This window comes from Camelus dromedarius, chromosome 8 (assembly GCF_036321535.1).
Source record: "Camelus dromedarius isolate mCamDro1 chromosome 8, mCamDro1.pat, whole genome shotgun sequence".
NCBI classification, from domain to species: Eukaryota; Metazoa; Chordata; class Mammalia; order Artiodactyla; family Camelidae; genus Camelus; species Camelus dromedarius.
In genome coordinates this window covers 19,968,966-19,994,243 of record NC_087443.1, presented here as the reverse complement: position 1 = coordinate 19,994,243, position 25,278 = coordinate 19,968,966, and the positions used below count along the sequence as shown (strand labels likewise).

Here is a 25,278-nt window from a genome sequence, read left to right as displayed (position 1 = left end):
GAGACTACAGGTCTCCCTTGCTCTGCGCCCAGCTTCCTTCCACCACTCCCACTGTCTCGGGTTCGGAGACCACAGCAGGATCTGGTGTGGTGAGGAGCCCTGGGACCCCGGGAGAACTTCCTTCCTCCTCGGAGCCTCAGGTTCCTTACACGTCAGTGGGTTTGATGGTGATCCCACCGTGCGCACCTCAGAGGTGGCCGTGAAAGCGCTTTGAGGCCGGGCAGGCTGCTCACGCTGGGGTTCTCTTGTCTTTGAGGGGGCTGTGACTGAGTCTGCCCAGAACGCCCCCAGTCCCGGGGCTGCAGCTGAAGGAGACAGCGCCGCCGAGGGTCTCCAGGCTCCTGCCGAGTCACATCCCTCGCGGAAGCAGCTGAGGGAGTTCATGCAGCTGCTCTTGAAGGAGCTGTTGCTCATGGCTCCCAACCCTAAGCAGTGGCTGCCACTGGAGGTGCTCCTGGAGGTGGGTTGGAAAGGGTGTTACTGAGCTGTGGGCTGTGGGAGAGGGGCTGGGAGGGCCTGGGCACCACGAGGGCGGGTATGCCCAGGGAGACCCGAGGGCTGACCCCTTGTGAGAGCTCACCCAGGCCAGCTGGCTGGTGGTCAGGAACACCTTCTGGGACTGCAGAGATTGGTGGGAGGGAACTGCAGGACCGGGTGGAGCAGGGAGCTCACCCAGCAGCAAGTGAATTTATGAACGAGGGCAGGTCTTAGCCAGGTCTACTGGAAGCAGAGCCTGAGGCAGGGATTTTGTGGAAGTGGTTTACTGGGGCAGGAAAGCAGAGAAGGGATGAGGAGGAGGAGGACGAGGGAGGAAATGGTCTCGGCAGTAGCCCGGTCCCATCCCAGAGTCAGCCCCACCTTGAGGTACCTGCCAGGTGGTCCCTGGCTGTGGACCCCCCACCCCTTGCCACCTTGCCCTGGGGAGGTGGATGAGGCAACTTGGTCAGCAGAGGGCCATGCCCCAGAGAAGAGGCAGTTGGGAGCTGTTGGCAGCCCACACTCCAGCTGCCACAGTATTAACATACTGCCCAATAGGGGCACCCGGTTGGCCCTGAGTGGACCTGATGGCCATGTGGCTGCAATCTTAGTCCAGGGTTTGCTTCCAGGCTTGTCCAGACAATGCCACCAGCCAACAGAAGCAAGACTTCCAGTCTGAGGTCCTGCTTTCCGCCATGGAAATATTCCACGTGGTGAGTGGAGGCCACACACCGATGCTCAGAGGTGAGCGGGGCTGCTTGCTCCTCACTGTTACTGACACAAATCAGCTGACAGCTGAGCAGGAAAGCCACGAGTCTGCTGGCCCCAGGGCCCTAGAGCAAGACCGGGCTGCAGGACGGTAGGCTGCTTTAGGAACCTTGGGGAGCTGCCCTCCACCTGTGGGTCAGTCCCTCCACGAGTCTGCAACAAGAGCGCACTGACCCTGCCCCGAGGCTCCCTCGATGGCCTACTTGTTACTTTCCATGTCACCCCTGCCATCGTTGGGCCAATTGGAGATGGGAAGTCCTGTCATCTGGGCCCAAATCAGTTCCCTCCAGCTTCAGAATTGTCCTCTTCCCGTGAGGGGAGTCAAGGTGTCAGCTGAAATTTAACATCTTCCACTCACCTATGCCTGGGCACAGCATGTGTTTCTTTCTTTTTTTAATGTGATATGCTTTATTTAAAAAAAAATTGCAGTGAAGTGTAGTTGATTTACAATGTTAGTTTTAGCTGTACAGCAAAGTGATTCAGTTATACATATACATATGTATATAGTCTCTTGTCAGATTCTTTTTCATTATAGGTTATTACAAGAAATTGAATATAGTTCCCTGTGCTGTACAGTAAGTAGGTCCTTGATGTAGCACGTATTTCTTAAACAAGCCTGGGTGAAGACACTGCCATTGCCCCTAAGAAGTTCCAATTGAAATTTCATTTGGAATATTTGGTTCCGGGGCAGCTGTACCTTCCAGACAAGAGTAAACAAAACTCTTTTCTGTAGTTTCTGAGCCACGGAATCCTCAGTGATGTGACTTGTCTTCTGGACTCCTCCCTGCCCCACAATGCGCGAACCCTGACTTTTGGTCTTTCTGAAGTGTCTGAGTGTGGTAGGGTAGAGGAGCAGGGAAAAGTGTGGGCTTGGGAGCCCAATTCTGACTGTGGCTCTGTCACTGGATGGCGGTGCTACTCCGGGCGAGTGCCTGACCCTGTGAGTGAGGACCCTTAGAGGGTCGTTAACAGAATTAGCTGAGATCATCGCATCCATAATATGTGAGCACAGTGCCTGCTGTGAAGGTGAGCCCAGATGGATGATTGACATTACAGCTTTACCCTCTGCCCCATGTAACTGGGGGCTGTGGGTCACCACGACAGCCGTCCCATTACCCTGTGCCTTACATTCTCATCCTCTCTTCTTCCAAATGGCCACTGGAAGCAATGCCTCCTCCCCACTTGGTTTATATCCCTGAATAGATTGTTCAAGATCAGTTTGCTTTGAATAAATGTGTGTTCAGTGGGCACCTACCCCATTTTTGGAACGACAGGTCACATACAGACGGTTGTAGTGGGCCATACAGAGGTGAGTAAGTTGTGGCTGGCTACCAAGAGGGGCTTGGAAACTGTTGTGGAGAAAAGGCAGTTCAAACCTGATTTCTCAGCCTGGCTCTGTCACCCTCCTGCAACCCCCCAGGCAGCAGAGAGCCTCCGCCGAATGCAGAAGCTGCCACTGCTCCTTCACTCGCCAACATCTCCCACTTCACCCAGAAGCTGGTGGAGAAGCTGTACAGCGGGATGTTCTCAGCAGACCCCAGACACATCCTTCTCTTCATCACGGAGCACATCATGGTGGTAAGACCCCAGGTTGGCCATGGTGGTGAGGCTTCTGCTGACCCACCAGATGTCTGTGTGACGCACTGCTGGCTGCTGTCCACTTGGTCCAGATTGACCTGCCACCTTCCTGGAAATAGAATCTGAGATGGGTGGGAGGCAGGAGGTGGACCTTTACGGCCCAGCTAACACCTGTGCTGTTGCCCGCCCTGCAGGGGTCTCACCTTTGGCTGCCTGAGATCCGTCTCAGTGATCGGGAGCCGCAGCCCCTGCACGGTCACCTGAGCTCTGTCCCCTGCTAGACCTTAACACCCCCCCTGCCCTTTGGGGTTTTATTGTGAATGTTGGTTTAATCTTAGCTATTGTTATTCCTCACCAACAAAGGGCCAAAAAGATCTTTATCTCCGAAAGGCCTATTTCATTTTCTTCTTTAGTATCCACCTCTATTTGCCATATGTGGACTTTCCTGAAATTAAGGCAAGAGTCTGTTTTCACCTGGTCCTGTTTTTCTTACATGTGCTTTCCATCTCTCTCTCTCCCTAGAAAGATGGAGATACATACCCACACATGCAAATACATGCCTGTAGATATACCCTGAGATGTAAATATATGTGCACGTGTGTGCACCTGTGTACACGTTCTTTATTGTACATGTGCGCACACACACAGAATCATACAATCTCAGAATTCTAGAGTTGAACCCTTTTTTTTTGGTCCCTGCCTCCCAGTTCATGCTGGAAATCTTTCCCGACAAGTGGCCATTCACTCTTTCCTCGAACCCTCTTTGTGTGAGGAGGTCTCTGTGGTACGAGGGGGTTCCAGTCAGCAGAACACCTGATTGCTGGAAAGCACCTTCTCTCACCAGGCTGAAATCTGCCTCCAGCAACTCCTGCCAGCAGCTCTCGATGTGTTCTCTGCAGCAGAATCCAGGACAGTCCCTCTCCTTCCTCTTTAGGCATCAGAGACAGTGACGTCAGTGTCCCCAGCACCCTTGCATCTGTGGAGTCTCCTGCAGACACCAGAACTGGGCCTCGGCTCAATTCGTAGAGTGATAGGCAGACTGGAGAATTTGCAGTTCTGGGCAGCATGAAAAGAATGTATTCAGAGGCTTCTTCAAGAATAAATCTGAGCAGGGAGAAATATCCCTTGTCAGCTCTGAGGGGATTGAAGCCAGATTCTTGGGAGGCTGAGTTGAGAATGAGAGTGGCCACTCAGTTCCTGTCTGAGTGCGTTTGGCCGCTGTTACAAAATACCGTAGAGTAAGCGACTTAGCAGCAAACATTTATTTCTCAAGTTCTAGAGGCTGGGAGTCCAGCAGATCTGGTATCCACTGAGGGCTCTCTTTCTGGGCTAAGAGATGGTCATCTAGTTGTATCCTCCATGATGCAGAGAGAGGAAGCTAGCTCTCACTGTCTCCTCCTGTAAGGGCACTAATCCTGTTGTTGAGGGCTCCATCCTCTTGACCTGATCACCTCCCAGAGACCTCATCTCCAAATACCATCACACTGGGGTTTCAACAAATGAATTTTAGAGGGACTCAAATATTCAGTCCGTAGCAGCTCCCCAGTGGTGAGAGCAAATACTCGGAGCTGATACCGAAGAGTGGGTGCCTGTGGGGCTGATGTGTCCTCGGAGGGGGTGCCAGGCTCCTCTGCCCACATCTACCATTCTTGTCTCCTACTTACTGTCTGTGCCTCTCACAGCTCTTAACCTCACCCTGAAAATGTGACCCACCTGAGGAGCAGGAGAGGATGATGATCAAAACAAGAACCCCAGATTCCAGCAGATATAAATAAAACTCAACTTCAGTGGTATAAACACTTGTTACCTATGAAGTTCAAAGAGAGCAATCTATACCTAACAAATGACCTCTCTAATAGACTGAAGAATTTGTATTTTTTTGTTCTATGGATTCTTTTTCAGTGAAGCCAAACAGATGGATGAGTTCAGTGTTAAGGCTACAAATCAGGACCTTCTGCCTTCCCCCTCTAAATCTCTCATGTACTAAAATTCATTGGACTCACATCAAAGTCCACGTTTTGCTTGTTTTGTTTGTTTTATGAGGGGAAGACAATTTATTTCCATTTGGAGGATGTACTGGGGATTGAACCCACGACCTTGTGCATGCTCAGCATGTGCTCTACCACTAGAGCTATGCCCACCCCCATCACATCTCCTTTAGATGATATGGTGGTTAAGAGCATGGCTCAAGTGTCCTGTGTGGCTTTGATTCTCACTGACCACCTAACCTTGCAGACCCTCAGCCTTCTTATCCATAAAGTGGGATAATCTTAGAGTCTACTTCACGATGTTGTTATGATGTTTAAATGAGGTAATATATGTAAATATATGCAAATATATGCAAAGCACTCAGCATGATAACTGGACTATTGTAACAGTCTATACCTGATAATACTATTAATAGTAATCTATAGCATTAGTAGTTAATAACATATTTTTAAATAATTAGACACTATTAATAGCATGTTGTTATATACTGAATGTCAACTATGCTACCTGTATTTTAGAAATCTCTGGTTCCCATATCTATTTTCTGTAATATGGTTGCAGTAAACTTTTAATTTTTTTACACCAATTTTTGGTAAATCCAAATGTTTGAATTCCCTTTATTGATTATTCACTTAAATAGAAGCTCCAAGGTAGAGGAAATGGTCCTATTTGATTTTAAAATCATGTCACTTTTTGAAATACAGAAAAAAAAATCTGAGATTTTATCATTTGCAGTTAACTGGGTCGGTATCTAAGCTTCAGTGTTCACAAGTCTACGTGTGTGTGTTTGTTTTATGGCACAGGTCATCGAGAACGCCTCTTCTCAGAGGGACACTATCATCAATGCTTTATACAGCAGTTTGAATAAAGTCATTCTTTATTGCCTCTCCAAGCCCCAGCAGTCCCTCTCCGAATGCCTCAGCCTTCTCAACATCCTGGGATTTCTACAGGAACACTGGGACATTGTCTTTGCCACCTATAATTCCAATGCCAGCTTCTTCCTGTGCCTCATGCATTGTCTTCTGCTGCTCAGTGCGAGAAGGTGAGAGCTGCCCACCAGTGGTCGATGCAGGAGAGAAAGCCTTAGAGGGACGCTTGATTAAAGTTGACCAGTTATAAATGATACAATCCTTTTGTTGATCTGGTTGTCCAAATTATACACAGTGTTTGATAAAATGGTTAAGTTACATCCTCAAACCTGGCCACGTTACTGAGTAGCTAGAATGATCATGAAATAATAATTTACCCTATTTCCATAATTCTCAGGTTGTAAGATAACTTCATCGATTCAATTTGGGGGCAGAAAATGCCAGCATTAAATAATGCACATTGATTTTATGACACGGCCAGATTTCAGAAATACTAATATTTAATAAATGCCCTCTTAGAGTGGGGAAAATATATAATAAATTATATCACGCAAGCCAGGGATAATTTTGCTTGCAGAAAGAAAAAAACACACATGCACACAATTTGTGACATTAAATGACATCCATGAGTACCCTTGTGTAAGAAATACTAATCAGAAATTAAGTTAAGCTTGTTGAGATCCTTTTTTTGAAGTCCAAATTTCAAAGACGTGTGAGATTTTTTTGTGAATTTTTTTCTCTGCCTCTGTGTGGCAGTATATACATACCACCGGGTGCCGTGGCATCACACTGCGTGAGAGTATTAGCTCTTATTAACAGCACCGTGTTGAGCATAGAGGAAGGACTGTGGGATATTACACTTGGCTCTTATCCTTGGTCTCAGTTTTATTTACCCCAGCACAAACTGTGTCTGATGACTTGACAAAAAAAATTCCCCAAATCCTGTTGAGCCGACTCTTGAACGTTACAAAACCCGAGAGCTGGCAGGTCTTAAACTCTCTGAGAAGCACTGGAGAATGCTCCTAGCCCAGAGGAGGTCTTTGCCTTTTTATGTGTTTGAAATAAAAGAATCCAGTTTCAGTGTACGGACTGAATTGGGGAAGTTCTTCTTTCTTTTCTGCATTTCAAGAATTAGACCCTCTCCATACTGGAAGCACAGGTAGGAGGAACAGAACGCCAACTGATTTGTGTGATGAAATTCTGCCCTCTGCAAATCCCTGTATATAGCAAAATGGACTCCAAAATCTAAAGGGATTTTATTCTAGGAATTTCAAAAATGGACATTCTCATATGCTGCTGTTTTTTCATTTCCTTGTTTATCACTTTTGGTTCAGTCCACAGACACGTACTGAGTATCTAGTCTGCTTTGTTGGGTGAGGGACCCAGAGAAGAGGGCAGGTGGACATGAACATGACCAGGAGCTTGGAAGCGTATGGTCTGTGGGGAACCTACTGTGTAAACCGCTGTGCCCCACTCAGAACCAGCTGTATGATGTGCAGGGTTCCAGCAGAATACAAATGTGGGGCCCTTGTTCAAAAACTCCCGAGAATTTCAGGATGGTGACTGCAGAGCCCGAGCACGGGGTCCTTCTGAGTGCTGACCGTGTACAACCGCGCAAGTCGCAGGCCTGTGAAGCTGGCCCTGGCCCCATTTCACATGGGTGAGATCAGTGCCAAACGAAGGCAGAGTTCATTGTTTTGGGAGTCTGCAAAAAGAAATGACCAATTTTCATGATGGAGAAACCAGGAGAGTGTTGAGGGGGGCCTGTTCAGAACATGGTTTGGATAGGAATGAAAATAAGATGTTTTTCTTATTTTCCAGAATCCTTCTGTATAATATCTGTCATGGAAGTTGTCCTTAGACAACTAACCATTAGACAAGTTTCTTTCATATTGATGGGTACTGAGTGGGCAGGATGATCACTTGTAATACGTAACGATGAAATGATCCCAAAGGAACTGGAGTTTACAGTGAACAATCTCTTGTCTGCTAGTTATCCAGAAGGATTTGGATTGGAACCCAAGCCCAGAATGACTCCTTATCACCAAGTCTTTCTTTCTCCAAATGAAGAAGTGAGAGAAAAAACAGGGGAAGACTTCCCAAGTTTGAGCGATGGTACATTTTACTTGTTGGTTTTTTTGGGGGGGAGTAGATGGATAGTGGCAACTGCTAGGGTTGCATTCTTCCATTTATCCTTCCTAAGATAAGGAAGCCTATACTACCAAGGAGATTCTTAAAGGCCAGAGGAGGCCCTAGGAAATCCCAGAACAGTGTAGTAATACTGCAAGTTAACCTGATAGAGATAGAAAATCGGGGTGATCTTTGTGTATTAGAACAGATGGGTGGGTGGATGAAGGGAAAGCTCTGTGGGACTTGGTTAGACTAAGAACTTAGCTGAAATCCCAGAGGACCTCACTGTCAGTTGATTTCACTTCTCAGGTGGTCTCTTGCATTTTGCTTTGGACCACTAGCTGTGCAGACTGGCATGCCATCTCCCTCAGCCCAAGGCCATCACCTAGCTCCCACTCAGCCTTCCTCTCTAGACAATGGGGATGGAGTAAAGAAACCCATTACCTTATGAGATTTTTGGCTTAATGGAGATTATTCTTGGATTTGAAAATATCAAATCAAGTTAAAGGGATTGGCAATTTGTGAGTCAGATCCATGTGTCTGAGAGGTTGCTCCCTCTGGATCCAGGAAGCCTCCGCAGACCTTTTCCCACAACTTTGGTTTGCTGACTGTGCCGCTTATCTTGTGATACCAGATGGTAACAAAGGCCCTTGTTTTTGGTTCAATAGGTGCCCAAAGCCAGTGCTCAAGAATCTTGTGAGTTTAAAGGTTACTCTGACACAATGTTGATTACAACATGAACGTTTGCGTTTTGGGATTTAGCTGGTAGAGTGGACTAAGCCATGTCCATCCCCCTAGGATGAGAAAAACAGACTGGTACCAAAGTGGGGACCCAGTGGTCCAAGATCAGAAGGAATTTCAGCACAGTTCAGGGGATTATATTTGTGGGGGTAGCAGGTAGACCTGGCTTGGTAGATTTGTCCATATCTCTGCTAATCCAGGACACTAAGATGGGTAGCTAGTTGGAAGCATGATTCAGGGCCAGGAGAGAGGACAGAGTCTTGGGTTCAGTGTCTATTACCCTGGGCACAGTCTTGAGTTCAGTGTCCATTGCCCTGAAGGGCCAGCATAGAAGTCAAGGTTGGAAGGAGCTGTTTGGCGGGAGCTATTTGGTTACCTAGAGCTTAGGCAGGGTATCTCTTTGATATCTAACAGAAGTTAGGGGTGACTCACTGAGCCCATCCATTATGTTTCCCAGCTCTGGACATGTGAGGCAGGCAGGACTCAGTGGTGGAGGTTGGGGAGAGGCCTGCTCACAAGGATGTTGGTAGCATTGTTATCAGCCATGTGGCTCTGCATACTGATTGCTATCTGGATGGAGTTTGCAAAGCCTGGGTGATGTTCAAGAAGGGTGCACATAAAAGCAACCACAAGACGCCATCTCCTGGCTTTCTCTGGGAGAAGCACTGAGGCTGTCCTGATTGTGCAATGTACTGTCTCCATTAGTCCAGCACAACATCCAGAAGACAGTGCGGACCCTCTGGCAGCAGCTTGTGGCACAGAGGCGGCAGGAGCTGGAGGACACCTTCAAGATTGATCTCTCTGTGAAACCTGGGGACAGCGAAGTGAAGATTGAAGAGGTCACGCCACTCTGGGAGGAGACGATGCTCAAGGCCTGGCAGCACTATCTAGGTCTCTAACCACATGGCTCCAGGGAACAGAACTTCTGGGTCTCAGAGCCAGGCTTCCCCCAGGTTCCATTCAGGGCCCAGAGCCTTTTACACTAGACCTTCTCTCTCATCCCTTTGGTGGGTGGGATTTACATCACTGAAACCTCCTGAATCTTTGCTCACAAAGAGTGAATGCTGCTTTGCATCTTGGGTGGAAGGGAGGCTAGAGGTGCCAGCCAAGCAAACAGAGTCTAGTAGTCTCCCGGAGGGGAGAGCCACCATGTCAGAGCTCTCACCTGGGCTCTGGAACTTAGGGTCCTAGGTCGTGCCCTGATACTCACCTACCAGGTTTGACACCTTGTGCCAAGTCATGCAGGTCAGCATGTCATATTAACTGATGCAGCTGTAGAAATGACGTGTTAACTTTGTTTTTAAAGAGGTCATTGCTTTCAGAGTATGACTTACATACTTGTGTTAAGTCTTTCACCATCACAAAATTCATAGCGATTCAAGCTAGTAGCCTGGGCTGTTTCCCTTACTGGAGGCAGGCACTCTGGGCTTATGTCCCTGGCTGGCACTTTGAAAGCCAAGCCAGCTGTAGAAATAGTGTGTGTTTCCCTCTTAACGTCACCTCTGACAGTCTTTGCTTCCTGGTTCCCAGCATCTGAAAAGAAGTCCCTGAGCAGTCGCTCGACTGTCGGACACTACAGAAAGGTCTCTTCGTGGAGCGGAAGCTTGTCCTCAGCCATGAGGCTGATGCCTGGAAGGCAGACCAAGGACCCTGAGTGCAAAGCAGAGGTGAGCCCAGATCTCTTTTCCTTAGAGACCATCAGACGTTTGCTTCAAAGCCCATGTGTCATGTCTTCTCTCTTCATTGCCATTGGATCAAATCTAATTCCACATTCTTCTGAGTGTTTAAGGGAATGCATGTGGCTTCCCAGTTGAGGCTCCATCTTGGGAAGCCAGGTCTTAGGTCAGCTTTAGCTTAAGGTCCATGTGGACTTTTCTTGAGTGCCAAGAGTGGGTGTTCCTGATGGTGTTAAAACTCATCCTCTTCTGAGTCAGGTGTGCTCAGAGAGCACTAACCCACAGCTCAGCAGGAGCAAAGAAGGGCAGAAGCGTTGGTGCCACTGTCAGGAGATAGAGAGGTGCCTCCTCTTGATGCTGTGGGACTGAGCCATTTGAGTTTCTAACTCATTTCTCTAAAGCTGCATAACAAACCATCCTATAACTCAGTGGCACCAACAGTGACTTTTTGTGATGGTGGATGTGTTGAGGACTCTGGAGCACAGCTTGGGCAGAGGGGTGTTTCTGGTCCAGGATGTCTGGGGCCTCAGCAGGGATCATTTGGCTAACTTGCTCTCACGTGCTGCTGGTTTTAGTCTGAGACCTTAGCTGAGACTGTTGACCGGAACACCTAAAATATGGCTTCTCCATGTGTCCTGAGCTTCCTTACCACCTGGTGGCTGGACTTCAAGGGCTAAATTTCCATAGGGATGGGGGTGGTGGGGAGAGAGAGCAACCCAAGTGGAGGCCAGCTTGCCTTCCATGAGCCAGCATCAGAAGCCAAGCAGTGTCACTTCGGCTGCAGCCCTTTGGCAAGACAGGTACAAAGCTCTGCCCAAGTTCAGAGGGAGGGCAATGGACTCTACCTCCTGGTGGAGAAGTGGCGAAGTTCTGTAAGAGCACGTAGGACTGGAAATATGCTGAGGTTCTTTTTGGAAAACACATTCTGTCGTATATTCTAACGCTGGGGTCACTGACTTACCTTCAGAGGCAGGCTGTGGTCATTCAGCAGACGTGGCCTTAGGATCTAGACAACTTGGGCCATACACTTAACTGCCCTGAGTCTTTAATCTCATTACGTCCAAAATAAATTACTGTGGGAAACGGTGGGACGAGAGTCCCCAGGGAGTGGGGTAGACAGTTGACAGACACATTACACAATTTGAACTCTCTGCCCGTGTGACTTAGGAAAGTGAGGTTGATTCCAAATCCCACCTGCTCAGAATCTGAGCTCTGCTGTCACAGTGGGTCTGTTGTCCACAGTGGTCAGCAACTGATGCAGAGGGACACTGTCATCAGATACTGGGCAAGGAGAGGAGGGCAGGTGCCCAGGCAGCCAGGGGAAGGGCCGCCTTCTTTCCAAGTCCAGGAGCAGTAGGCTTCAGGCCATATGGAGAAAGAGCCTGGACGTAGAAGGGGAGACAGGAAATAAACTTGACCGGGCTGGCCGGCCCCCTGTGTTTGGAGCCGAGGGCAGGCTGTGTCCTCAGTGCATGGGCCTGTGGAAGACACTGCTCATTAAATTTGTCTACAGACTCACTGGCTGGCCTAGTGAGTGAACAACTCAAGATTTCTTGCCTGCTACATCACACAGCTATTACTCGTCCTGTTTTATAGCTGTGAAATGGAGTCTAAAAAAAGTCAAGGGCATTGCAGCCAGGAAGTGGCAGAGTGAGGGCAGGGTCTTCAGTCACAGCCTCTGCACTGCTGGGCATGCCCTCGGGCAACTCCATAGCCTCTCGGAGCCTCAACTCCTGAATTTACAGCCGGAAACATGCTCTGTTTACACTAGACTTTGTGGACGCACTTGGAAGCTGCAAATGCTGTAGAAATGGGAGACAGTTTATGAAAGTCCAGTTTACCTTAAAGCTCTCTCTGCCAAGGGGAAGACTTCTCTCATGTGGTCCAGCTGCACCGGCCCCAGAAGCTGGCGCATCCTCACTTGTACCTGAGCACTTGCTCCTGACCAATGCCACTTGTGGCAGGAGGGATCCAGCCCCTCTTCCCTGGGCTTCCCTGCAGCTCCCACTCTTTGATCAAGTTAGCATTGTCCCCAGGAGGTCAGGTCAGTGTGACTGGGCAGCTGGGGAAGGGATGGCTGGGATGCTGAACGTAGACATGCATTTTATGGGAACCCTTGTGGCTATCGATGCTGTCTCTTGCCAGTGTCCCACCCCCTCCCAAGTCACTGTCCTTGGTACAGCTCACTGCCTCTGAGTCCCAGGGAGGTCTGTTGAGAAACAGCCCATCTGAAGGAAGCTTGAGTAGACAGCGTGTTCGGGGCCATGCAGGTTTACATATGGCTGGTAACAGTTTGCTCTTGGCTCACATTGAGAGATCTGGAAGGTAGAATATTTGAAGTCGGCTCTGTCTTTGCTGAAGGCAAGTTACTGAGGATACTGTCTTCTGCATCAGATAAGATCTCATCCACCCATCCATCCATTCATTCAACAAATTAAACGCTTAAAATTAAGTGCTTATTCTGTTCCTTGCTCAAAGTACTGTGGTTACAGAAGGGAGAAAAACTGACATGTTCTGCTTCCACCAAGATGACATTCTAGGGGGTGAAGATCGATTACAGAAAAGATAAATAACTTTGTAAATGTTGGGGGAGTTAGTGGCAATGAGGAGAAGTGGAGCAGGGTAAGTGGGGGAGGGTGATGAGAGAGGGGCGGGGCCACTTAGATGGAGGGGATCAGAAGCCCTCTCTGGTGGGAGGTGTGGGAGCAGAGACCTAAGGAAGGACAGGAGCCCTGGGACTTTTCAGGAAAGAGTGATCGGTGGGTGGAGGGGTGAGGGGACCACCAGGCAAAGGTGCCGAGGCAGGTGTGTGCCGGGGGGTTCCAGGGCAGAAAGGCCAGTGAGGCCGGACTGCAGTGGGGAGAGGGCAGCCGCGGGACATCTCCCTCAGCTGTTAGCACCAGGAAGACCCAAGCTTCTCCACAGCAAATCTTGAACAGCAGTTATGCTGTTCCTCTTTCATCCATGCACTCAGAAGCCAGAGAGATAAGTGTGGCCCAATTCGTGTAACTGCCCATACCCCGTGGGATAAATTTGTGCAAAACACGTGTACACGCACACACTCATACACGTATTTGCCCACACTCTTCTCCCTGGCTCCTTCCTTCCTGGTTGAGCCCCATTTTACCCGATGTATGAATACTTTCTACAGCCTATGCTGTCTTGTGGAGTTTTAAAAGACAAATTATTTTTGAAATCAAGTGACCTATATTTTAATTAAAAAAATCAACTGCGTCTTCACTGAGCATCATCCCCCACCAGTAACTCTGTCTAGGCTGGGCACAGTGCCTGGTACGTAGAAGGGTCTTAAAGAAAGTGTAGGGAGCCGCAGGGAGTGCCCCCTCCTTCCTGTGGCCTGAAACTCACCAGCCTCGAGAGCCCACATCCATCACTCATCCTCGCGAGATGCCTTTGCCGCCAACAGAAGGCACAGCTCTCAGGTACATATGTACTCTGTGATGTCATAGGATGAGAGCATCCACTATTCGCCCTGGGGTCTGTTTAATTATTTTTAAAAATTAATTTTGATTATTACAGCTGATTACACCTCAGTGAGCAATGTAATTGATATTTTCTAATGTATCCCAAGGAGCATTTTGTACAACACGCTTTTTGTTGTTGAAGGTTAAACACTCTGTTATTGGTTTTTCCCTAAATATGCCCACATCATTAATCCCTCCAGTGAGAAGGTCGCCATCTGGAAAAAGCAGCATGGAGACATTACTCAGGCACAAGTGCATGAAATTGGTGTTTCTGCATCTTCTGTCTGTCTTCTGGAAGGAAGAGGCTTGTAATTAAAGGAGTTGGTTTTGGAGGAAACATTATTCATTTGGTGTTATTCCTTATCATGTCAGCAGCTGACAGCTCGATAGCACTGATAAATTGTTCCTTGGAGTGAGACATACCATGTACAATTCCTAAGTCCTTTTACCTGTCTTCACTGTCACTAGAAAATTTTTTCTTCTTGGCATGTGAGCTGAACTTTGAGGCAAGGCCGATATGATAGATGTTATGTCTTCTCCCCACAACCCCTCAGCCCCTATAGCAGTCCCTTCTGGGATCAAATTGTGAAGTCGTGGTCTCTGCCAGAGAGAAGGCCGTGGGTGTTGGTCTGTCGGACAGAGGTTGGGACCTTGGGCTCCCTTGAGGTCATCAGAGGCCAACTTAGGGTGTCCAGGAAGCCACCTCGTGGTGTCCTCCTCAGGGTGGAGGGATCCAGAGGGCACCCTGTGTCTGGCCAGCCCTCTTCACAGCAGGGGGTGCACCTTTGCTCACCTGCTTAGTTTCAGACTTTCTTGTTTAAAAACAAATTGAAAAGGCATCAACAACCAATGTCAGTTTCCTACTTTTGGCAGACATACCACAACAACGTATGATGTTAACATCGTGGGTAACCAGGTGAGGGGTTGACCGGAGTTCTGTGTACTGTCTTTAGTACTTTTCTGTGTATCCAGAATTATTCAAAAACATAAAGTATGTCACCCTCTGTTTTTTTTTTTTTAAAGCATCAGCAAACAGAAAATGGGAACATGGGACACGGGAGCTAGGGAGCTGGTGGGAAGGGGCCGTGAGATGAGCGGGTGTAAGGCCTGTGAGCAGAGGGGCGTTCAAGGCTGCTGCAGGTGGCAGGATGGGCGTGGGGGCAGGTCAGGGGGTACTGTGGCCCGCAGGTGGGGGTTAAGCAGTAGGATGGCATGTTTGTGTTTGTACAGTTTAGACTGGAGTTTAGGGCCCTTGGGGGAGGGGCCAAGCTGGGAGCTGTAGCATCATTCAGGTGGGAGATGATGGAGAATGCGTGGCAGTGGTCAAAGCAGTGGAAATCAAAGAACACACAAGAGAAATTGTCTAACCAAGTCTCGGGGGGTGGTGGGGGGAAGAGGGCCACCAAAGATAGAGGCCCTGGCTCCAGGCCTTTTAAATCAGGCCGTGAGAAGAGAGTGCACCCATGTGTAGGAGATGTGGGAAGTGTGGGAAGTGTGTGATTCAGCTGGATCTGTTGGGCTGTGCAGAGAGTGGGGAGGAACAAGCCAGAAGACCAGAGGGCAGGCGTTGAGAGTGCAGGACCACTTCTGCCCTCTAAAGCCTCTGGGTGGGTGCAGCCACCTGACCCTGGTCTTGTTGGGCAAGGCATGAGCTGAATTTCATCCCACTTTCCTCCTGGGATTAACTGGAAGATTAGAGGATTTATAGGGGAGCAAGGACTGGTGGAGCAGGGCTGGGCTCTGTGTCTGCCATGTGTCCATGGCTTTTGGAGACAGCTGAGCAGGCATCTGGTTGCTTTTTTCAAAGCCATGTATTAGAAAGCTGAAATGGCCCATGTAGGGAAGCCAGGGCTGTAGGAGAATTAAAAAAAGGGATGAGAAGACACCAAAAGCCAGAGGGTGGCACACTGTAGTGGCTAAAATACCGAAGACAAGTTTTTTGCAAGAATTTTATGTCTGTATAGGAAAGGACATGAAAACACTAAACATTTACTCCAAGGCCCCGTGAGGTCCTCCAAAGGCTGCCCAGTGGGTGAGTCCTCCGCCCACCCAGAGGCACCAGGGCCTCCTACAAGACCAGCAGTGTCCATGGGTTGGAGAGCTCAGAGACTGGACCCTTGTGTGGGCAGGACCTGCCACTGGCTCCTTCCCTGAATGCGTGGCCAGGCCCACTGCCTCACCCCCAGCAACAGAGCAGTCCTACCCCTGGTGGAGGATGAGATGCTGGCTGAGACCAGCAGCGGGGGGACAGCTGTACTAAAAGCAGCCCTGGCTCGGGTCCCTGGCAAGGAAAATGACATTTTTGACCATCCACTCTGAGAACTTTGCCCATTATCTCTTTGGCGAATCATCGTGGGGATCTTGAAACAGAACTAGAAGTAGAAGAAATACAAAATGAACCCCCTCGTCGTCTGTCCATCACTTCACGTCCAGTTCTCGATTCCTGGCCAATCTGGTCTCACCTCTACCCCCACCCACTTCCTCCCTCTGCACAGAATGACTTTGAAGCAGCATCCCAGACATCACACCATTCATGTGTATCTGTTCCTGTATACTTCCTTTCTCTTTAAAGAAATCGTGAAACCTAAATAAAAACTGCAGAAACGGAAGCGAGCGTGCAGATTTGGAGGGCTAGAGCGCCCACTGTGGGAGACGAAGTCTTGCTTTCCGACGTGTTTGCATTTATTTGTCTCCTGCTGCTCGGAGATTTTGGTCTTGCTGTGGCTGAGAGCATGATGGGCTTCCGAGAATCCCATTCCTGGGTTTCAGGAAGGATGGTGAGGTCTGACGGGACACAGTGCTTTGCTGTTTAGTGCTCTGGCGCCGCCGGGTCCAGGGGTGAACAGCCTTGAGGTGGAAGCCTCAGGTTTCATGCACCTGGGAAAAAAGTCTCCTGAGCTAGGAGAGCCCCAGGGCTTAGAAGAGGTTTTTGGAAAATAGAAAGGAAAGGGCTTTGAAATGAAGGGGAAGTAAGTGGTGGAGTCGAGGGGGAACAGTCGAAGAAGTGAAAAAGCAACCGTGAAAATGGAAGTTAGAATTCCCAGAGATGTTCTACTATACAAGAGTTATAGTCAAAAATCTTTAAGCAAGTGTAGGAAATTTTTTTCTTTAAAAAAAGTTTTTTTTAAATTGAAGTCGAGTTGGTTTATAATGTGTTAGTTTCTGGTGTACAGCATAGTGATTCAGTTACACATATATATATATTCCTTTTCATATTTTTTTCATGATAGGCTATTACAAGGTATTGAATATACTTCCCTGTGCTATACAGTAGGACCTTGTTGTTTATCTATTTTATATACAGTAGTTAGTATCTACAAATCTCAAACTCTGAATTTATCCCTCCACCCCTCCCCCATCTTTTCATCATAACCACAAGTTTGTTTTGTTTGTTTTCTATGTCTGTGAGTCTCTTTCTGTTTTGTAAATAAGTTCATTTGTCTCATCTTTTTTAGATTCCACATATTAGTGATATCATATGGTACTTTTTTTCCCTCTTTCTGGCTTACTTCATTTAGTGTGACAATCTCAATATCCAGCCATTGTTTTAGTCTTTTTTTATGGCTGAGTAGTATTCCACTGTATAAATATACCACAGCTTTTTTATCCAGTCATCTGTTGATGGACATTTAGGTTGTTTCCATGTCTTGGCTATTGTATTAGAGCTGCTATGAACATTGGGGTGCGTGTATCTTTCTGAATTAGAGTTCTCTCCTGGAGTGGGATTGCTGGATCATATGGTAAGTCTATTTTTAGTTTTTAAGGCATCTCCATACTGTTATCCATAATGGCTGCACCAAACTACATTCCCACCGACAGTGTAGGTGGGCAAATCTGAAATTCAGAAGGTTGTCAAATAAACTATTTTTGCATTAACCTGTAGTAAATTCAGCATGATGTTCATGGGCAAGAGAGAAAGGATTTTCCCAAGAGATGAATGTGCCTTTTAAGAGAGATGTTAGGTGGCCTAAATTTGGGGGAAAATTAAGACACATGAGAAGTTCTAAAATTGAAGGGGCAAGAAGACCCAGAGGCTGGGGAGATGTTGATAATCCATCCTCCCTGGTGTGGCAGGAGGGCAGAAGGACAGCCTGTGTCAGCAAATCAAGAGAGGAGGGAGCGGGAGGGACAGACGGTTGAAAACCAGGGAGAAGAGAAGAATGATTCAGGAAAGCTGCAACCACAGACTTTATGGGAAATCACAAAGCTGTGTTGTCAGAGAACCCATTAGTGTCCGGTGGTAGGAAGAGTCCTGTGAGCCAGTAATGAAATGGGGCTATCTGTTAGAGGAGTGAAACCCCTCAGAGGCAAATGAAAGTATAATTTTGAAAAAAGTCTTTGAAAAGTGTAAATCCCTTCCACTGTTGTGAGCGTTGTCACTAAGACCTTCTGATAAGGGGAATCTTGGTTTTCTTAATTAACGGTGGCCAGGCTGCCAGTGACACTTTCTCCTGATGCTTTTCCCAAGGTAACTGACCCTAAAAATAAATGCCGCTCTCCCCAGCCTGGCCTTAGGGTCCTGGACTAGGATTATTTCCGGAAGGGACTTCCATTATGCTCTGGTTGTGGTGCTATTTGGAGGCATGGAAGAGAAAAATGATGAAGTCCAAAATTTTATTTCTTAAACCTCTGAGTTTTGTTGTTCACTTCAACCGAAAGTGAAGTCTGTGGATTACGTATGGTAGCCCTAGGTCAAGCAGGCAGCTGTGTTCCAACAACCACATGCAGAGTGCAGCTTCCCTCAGCAGCAAAGCATCCTGGTGATGGAGGTGAGGATGCAGCACTGTAGGGTCATGGAAATGCAGCCAGGTGTGTGCATACGTTTGCGCATGCATGTGTGTGGGTGAATGAGCTCTTTAGGTTTTCTTCCTGTGGTCTGGGCACTCAGGGCGCTCCCTCTCCATTCTGTCTTTCTGTGACACACACACACCATTCTTAAAACAACTGATGTCAGAACCTATTGGAAGTGAACAGAGAGGAGGTGGTTTGAACCCAAAACTCCATACAGCAACTGACTGTGGCCAGTAGGTCCTGGCAGCAGAGGATTTGAAACAGCAGCCCCATCACTAACACAACGTTGTTCTCCAGATTAAGGGGGAAAGGACAATATCGGGCTGAGGGAGACAGTGGCTTTTCTTTTTTCCATTTTAGGGGATTCGTAAATGTTACTAGGCTATCACAAGTCCTTGTTACAGGAGTTTGAAAAATAGAAACTAAATGAACAAAGCAAACACTGATACCTTTAATGATGTTTCTTTACCAAGTGCATCATCTGTGAGACAGCTTTATCTTCATAATAGAAGGATAATTAACATCACTAATTATCTAATTAAGTTCATTAAACATCCACCAACAGTGCACTGTGAAGTTGACATTATGTTCTACTGTCAACAAATGCTTTTGATTTCTTAGGAAGTAATTAAAATGTAAATTAGCATGCGAATATATGCACAGGGGAAGTTTTGAATCAGATATTCATTTCAAAACTGCTTAGAGCAACATAGCTCTGATTTTTTCCTTCAGTAAAGCAGACATTTGCTATTAATGGTGTATATTAAAGTTGCCATTTGTTCAGTGTTTGAATCGTCACGTGGTCATAGTGCTGTATGACAGTGCTTCGTTGATATCTTTCCTCCTGTGCTTTGTGCTTTTGCACCTATTTGATCATTTTATTTGATGTTTGTTTATGTTTCTGTCCTTTGTGTTTAAAAGGATCACAACCAAAAAAAAAAAAAAAAAAGATCACAACCTTTTTTTTTTTTTTCTCTGAAAACTCTGTAATCTAACCTGAGTTTGCCCTTTAAAGGCATTTTAGGTCAAATCTTTTAATGTAGCCTTTCCCTCACCTTTTCCATTAGGCTCGGGGAATGTAATCAATGATTTGCTCAAGAGCAGGTGACCCGTGGGCCCTCACACACACAGGAAGGAAGGAGGCTGCCTGGATCAGACTTGTGGTCCAGCTGTCCTTGTTTGCAGACTCACATTTTTCTGCTTTCTTAGGGCAGCCCCTTGGTTTCTGATAAACTATCCTAACTAGAATGGGCACGTTGTAGTGCTGGATACAGTATCCTCGTCAGATGAGGACCCTTCCTGAAACATCACAGAGTCTCTAGACATTTGCTGGAAAAGAGAGGCTCCCAAGACAGAAGCCACCATGCCCAAATCCCCAAAGCTTTCCTTCTTCAAACAATCCTGATGGAATCCTGGAATGTCCATCCTTCTAGGAAAATCCACAGTTTTCTGTGAGCTCCATGCACCTGCTGCAACCTCCGCCATCTACTCCCCTGAAGACACTGGGCATTTGGTGCATCTAGCTGATGTCACTTGTTCAGTGAGGAGGAAGGGGCTCTGCTCGCTTTATTAAACCTCCTCAATCACTTCTTGAATGATGTTTTTTGAGGATGGATTTAGATAGTGCCAGATCCAGGCCTCTCCATTATGTGGGAACAAGATTTCAGATAAATGCAGAGAGAACATGATGACCTAAGAGAGACTGTCTTTTGTTCTCTTGAGATCATTGTCAGGGCTTGGCCATGAGTAGAGCCCACTGAGTCACTAGCTCCTCATTGCTGTGGATACAGACAGCCCCATAGTCCAAGCAGAGAGAGGCTGGTGTCCTGGGGCAGGCAGGGCAGACATCACTGCACAGTGACTGGTGGTGGATGTTAGCCAGCTGGACTGTGGTAAGCAGTGGCACCACGCCAAGGAACTCACCCGCATGGGACCAGGGCTCCATGTAGAGATGGACACTTTGGGGGTGGGCCCTACTTCTGTCTGAGCTCTGCTGGCAAGTGCTGAGCATGGTGTGGTCTGCGTCCACCCTGAAGATGGGTGCATTTGTTCTCATTTGTCCTGGCAGAGGGCGCTCCTTTTTCTAATCCATGCAAAGGGCGGTGGCTATGCTAGCAGAGACCCTGACCTGACCAGGGGATCCCTCTGCTAAAACCACATTACAGTGACCTTCTCCTAACGTGCAGCAGGCGCCCACCTCAGCTAGCAGACAGAATTTCCCTATCAGAATTTCCTTCTCAACTGTTAACTCTGAAAACTTAACTGATCTGCTATGTCATGACTTACTAAGAATACAGAGTCCACACAATGAACGGCAGTAACTCGCTTTGTCCCACGGCTGGCTCGTGGTCCTGCCTCCTGCTAGCCACCGTAAGTAGCACTAAGGGATGGATGGCTCTGTCCTGGTGCTCTGCCACCTCAGAGTGGCCCAGAGCCACCTCTCTGAGCACGGGTTTTGGTCATTCAGCCTCACAAGAAATGAGGTTAAAATTGTTCTGCTTTTGGCAGCAAGATGATAGCTTGAAGCCTCTCCAAGAGAGCAAGTACTGAATGAAATTCCACGAATCAATGGAATGTTCTCAACGTAAGGTCACTGCCATTGAAAGGCACATCAAATCTAAATCATGTTTTGAAAATTCCATAGGGATGAATGCTCCGTTCCTTCTCTGGGAATTTCTACCCAAACAGAAACATCTAGTCTGAAAAGGTTAGAAAAAGTGAACTAGATCTTCTCTATGTCTGGGACTCCTTCTGCTAGTTACTGCCTGATTTTCTTTCCTTTCTTTTTTATACGACTTTATTTTATTATAAAATCAAGCTAATTGTGTTTATAGACCGTATGTGACAGCTGTCATTGAGGAATATTTCAAAGTAACTTCAAGTCCAAATCTACAGCTCAGTCCACAAAATTCTAATGCACAAAAATACTCCATCAAATGCAATTTAACAACATATGAATTTATTGAAGACATAGCAGTCCTCCCTAAGAATATAGAGATGAATAACGCATGGCTTTATATTTTAAAAATCCTTATAGTCTGGTTATTTATTTCTCTAGCTAGATTATATCTAAGAAGAATTATGGTAGATGGGTTTCTGAAAAAAAAATGTATGTAAATCAATGTTTTGTAAATTAAAACAGATTTGAAATTAATTTAGGAACCTTGGCAACATAAAGAAATTCTGGATTGAATCCTTCTGAAAACTGAAGATAGCTCTTTACTTTAAAGGCTTATTATACCCAGGAATCTATTTTTTGAGGTTCAGATATTTTTAGATTGTAGTTCCTAATGTGAGGTACACCTGCATTCCAAAAACTAACATTGTGGGTGGGGGAAGGGGGTCATCATTTCCAGAAATGCTTTCAATTCCTAAAAAAAAATACGACTTCTGGATGGGGGACGCTCGTTTTTGTTTGTTTACATGTCTAAATTTGAATATTTAAAACTTAAACCTGTTCATCGATGCAAAAATGCTTTCGAGCTCACAAGACAGAAATGCCCCAAACTCTAGAAATGATAAAACAGCAGATGGTCGTGGAGTGGAGAATCAGCCTGGGGCCCCCCTGAGGCGCTGCTGTCTTTCAGCCGCTAGCACCCCCCTGCCCCCCACCCCCCCACCCCCGCAGATCGGCGGCGAGGCGCCTGCCGCGTGAGTTACAGCCGCTATCTCGCCCTGGGACCCATCTATTATGAGAAACCATTTTGGTTAATTAAAAAAGTCTTTCAAAGTCTCAAAACAGGAAGTTCTGAAATTTTCTTCTCTTCACGGTGGGGGCTGGTGGTGCCCACTTGGCTCCAGGCCTGGCACAGAAGGGGAGAGAGCCTGAATGTGGAGAAGGAGGAAGCAGAGACAGCAGGAGAGAGCGTGGCAGGCTGGTCCTGGGTGGCCTGGGGTCCGGCTCAGGGGTCCTGGGGTGCTAGTTTATCTACCAGCACCACTTGGAGTGAGAGAGGGAGGAGCCTTGAGTAAAGCAGAGGGCAATGGAAGGAGTAGGTGTCGGATGGATTCTTGCAAACGGTTCCTGACTCACGGGCGTCTATGTCTGGGATCTGATGTAAGGGCTGGGGGTGACAGGTGAGGTGCCTGGACTGTAAGCAAAAGGGTATAGATGAGAAATATTAGATAGTGTGACATAATCTGAAAGAAAGAGATGATATGAGGGAGACTGACTCGTGATCACCAGAAACAGGATGTGGTAATAAAGCTGAGGAAACAGTAGCCGTTGAACATCTGGGGAATGAGAACTTCTGAAAAGGACTCAGCTAGTGCCAAGGCCCGGCGGTGGGAACGAGTTTGTAGGTTTGAGAACAGAGAGAGGTCCATATAAGTGAAGCGCAGAGATCAAATGGGGGAGTGGTCCAGGAGGAGGGTGGCAGGGGCCAGTTGCTAAGCATCCTTCCAAGTTCTCTAGGGGATCAGAAAACGACGATGTCTGTGACTCCATCTGCATATATACTTCTGTGTCCGTCTCTCTCTCATCTACTAAACACCCATTTCTGCTCTGAACAGCCAGCCCCTCCTTCAACATTCCATGCACGTTCACTGATTTCCTACTATATTCCAAGCACTTGGGTTAAGGCTGGGAGATACTGACAAAAAGGCACAGTCCCTGAACTGCAAGGGTGGGCGAGATAATTACAATGTTAACAAGCTGAGTTTGAGCTGAGTGAGACCTGGAGGAGGAAGGACAGGCGGGAAGATTGGTGCTGAGGGGGCCCCCTCCAGGTACAAAGGAACAGTTGTAACCTTGTGGGTCAACTGCTAGCTTGGTATCACTGGAGTATCCTATCCAGTTTACGTTAATCTCACGTATTTATTTATAGTCTGACTCAATCCCCTGAGGATTTATGATATCTTTAGATGAGGATGCATGTAATAAAATGAAGAAATGAGATCAGGAAAAATAAAACTAAAAAAAGAAAGTCAATTCCTGGGGAATTAAGATCATAAATACGCAGTCCATAAAGACTTACAGCCAAACATCCACTCCATGCCTGAGCTTTCCGGCTGCCGTTGTAGAGTGGTAGCCAAGATAGTTTATGTATTTATTCTTCACCCATCAGTTGTGCTTCCACCAAGAGGGAGAAGTGCTGGAGAACAAGGACACAGGGAGAACAAAGCAGGTGGTCATACTCTGACCCTTCACACCTTCATGCCACCCTCACTGTGAATTTTTAAAGATCAGGTCTGATCATGTCCCTGATTATAAACCATTATTTGTTCCCACACTGTCCAGGGGAGGACTCAGACCCGCGACCATGGTGCAAGAAGCCTGACTCTCACTTTTTCTAAGTTCATCTCCTACAACAGTCTTGCACAGAGGCTTTGCTCCCACCAGGCCCATTCTGATATTTTATCACAATGCACCCTCACTTCTCCCATCTCTACCTCTGGGCAAATGTGGTCTCATCTGCTTGGAAGAGCCTCCCCATCCTAGCAGACCAAAGGGCTTCTGAAAGCCCTTTCCAGCCTGGCTGTGACCCTGTGTGGCCACAGTGATCTATTCTGCACTCACAATGGCTGTATCTCGGAGGGCCCAGCCTAAAGGAGCGGGAAGGACTGGTGTTGATGCTGTTCCCTGTGGGTCACATGCAGCCCAACAGTGGGCACCAACTGGCAAGTCTGGTTGAAGCCTCCAAGAGAGAGCCGAGGTGAGCAGGTTGTGTGCAGCATCCTGGAGCCCAGGGATGTGGGCAGAGTTTTCCTCCAGAAGATGCTGGTGTGGGCCCAGATCGCAGCCGGTACTGTCCTGAGAGCTTAGGCCAAGGTTTCTGCTCTAGCTGTGGGCAGTAGACGGGGTGGTCCTGGCCAAAATGTCCTTGTCTCTCTCCTTAAAGCCTAAAGAAGGAATCCTCCCTGTAAACTCCAGTCCCCATTTGTGATCTCTGTTTGAAATGCCAGTTGCAGTGTCCAGGCTCCTCAGTGTTAGGCATTCTTTGGAGTCAAGGAAGCTGTGTTCTTTTGCCAAGGCTGCCTTAACAAAGTACCACAGCCTAGGCTGTCAGCAACAGCTGTTTATTTCTCTCATACTTCTGGACATTGGAAATCCTAGATCAAGGTGTTGGCAGGTTTGGATACTCCTGAGGCCTCGCTCCTTGGCTTGTCGATGGCCGTCTTCTCCCTGAGGGCATCCCGGGGACCTCTTCCTCTTCTTAGGAGGACACTGACCAGATTGGATTAGTGCCCGCTCTAACAGCCTTATTTAATTTAATCACCTCTTTAAAGGCCCTATCTCTAAAAATACTGTCACATTCTGAGGTTCTAGGAGTTAGGGCTTCAACATACGGATTTGAGGGGAATACAGTTCAGTCCTTAACAGCAACCTTGAGTCTCAGTACATGTTCAGGGGAAAATGTTTCCATGGGTTGCAGTCCCCGGGGATAGATGCTCACATTCATCTCTCATCCAGGCCCCTTCTCATAATTCCTGACCTTCTGCCCCTGCCTGAGGAGGTGTGGGTCTCTGCGAGCCTCACCTCCGAAGATGAAGATGATAGAAACATGGGAAGACATGGCTGAGTTCAGGAATAGTCAGTGTGGTGACACTACCCATCCATCTAAGTCTCGGGGAGGCCCTGAGGCCCGAGCAGGAGACAGAAAGGAGGGAACGTGGCTTCCTTGAGAAGGCTTGGCACCTGCAGTTCCAAAGCTTTTGTCCTTTGCCACACTGGAGTGTTTTTTTTTTTTTAAGTAGTTATTCTCCATGTACTCATGATGATTGAATTTAATAAAAACATCACAGTTCAAAAAAGACAAATCAGAAACCACTGTTCAT

The 25,278-nt window shown here is 47.4% G+C and overlaps 1 protein-coding gene across 6 annotated transcripts in view; it reads left to right on the top strand.

Annotated features, from left to right (window-relative positions):
* The window catches only part of WDFY4 (WDFY family member 4), a 267,352-nt gene that overhangs the window by 132,084 nt on the left and 109,990 nt on the right, over positions 1 to 25,278 (top strand). For all 6 annotated transcript variants that reach the window (XM_064487947.1, XM_064487946.1, XM_031460981.2 and 3 more), the window contains exons 33-39: positions 257 to 460; positions 1,107 to 1,221; positions 2,666 to 2,823; positions 5,616 to 5,854; positions 7,675 to 7,796; positions 9,258 to 9,443; positions 10,083 to 10,219. In XM_064487947.1, the coding sequence (XP_064344017.1) occupies positions 257 to 460; positions 1,107 to 1,221; positions 2,666 to 2,823; positions 5,616 to 5,854; positions 7,675 to 7,796; positions 9,258 to 9,443; positions 10,083 to 10,219 (1,161 nt within the window). The remainder of the gene's footprint in view (positions 1 to 256; positions 461 to 1,106; positions 1,222 to 2,665; positions 2,824 to 5,615; positions 5,855 to 7,674; positions 7,797 to 9,257; positions 9,444 to 10,082; positions 10,220 to 25,278) is intronic.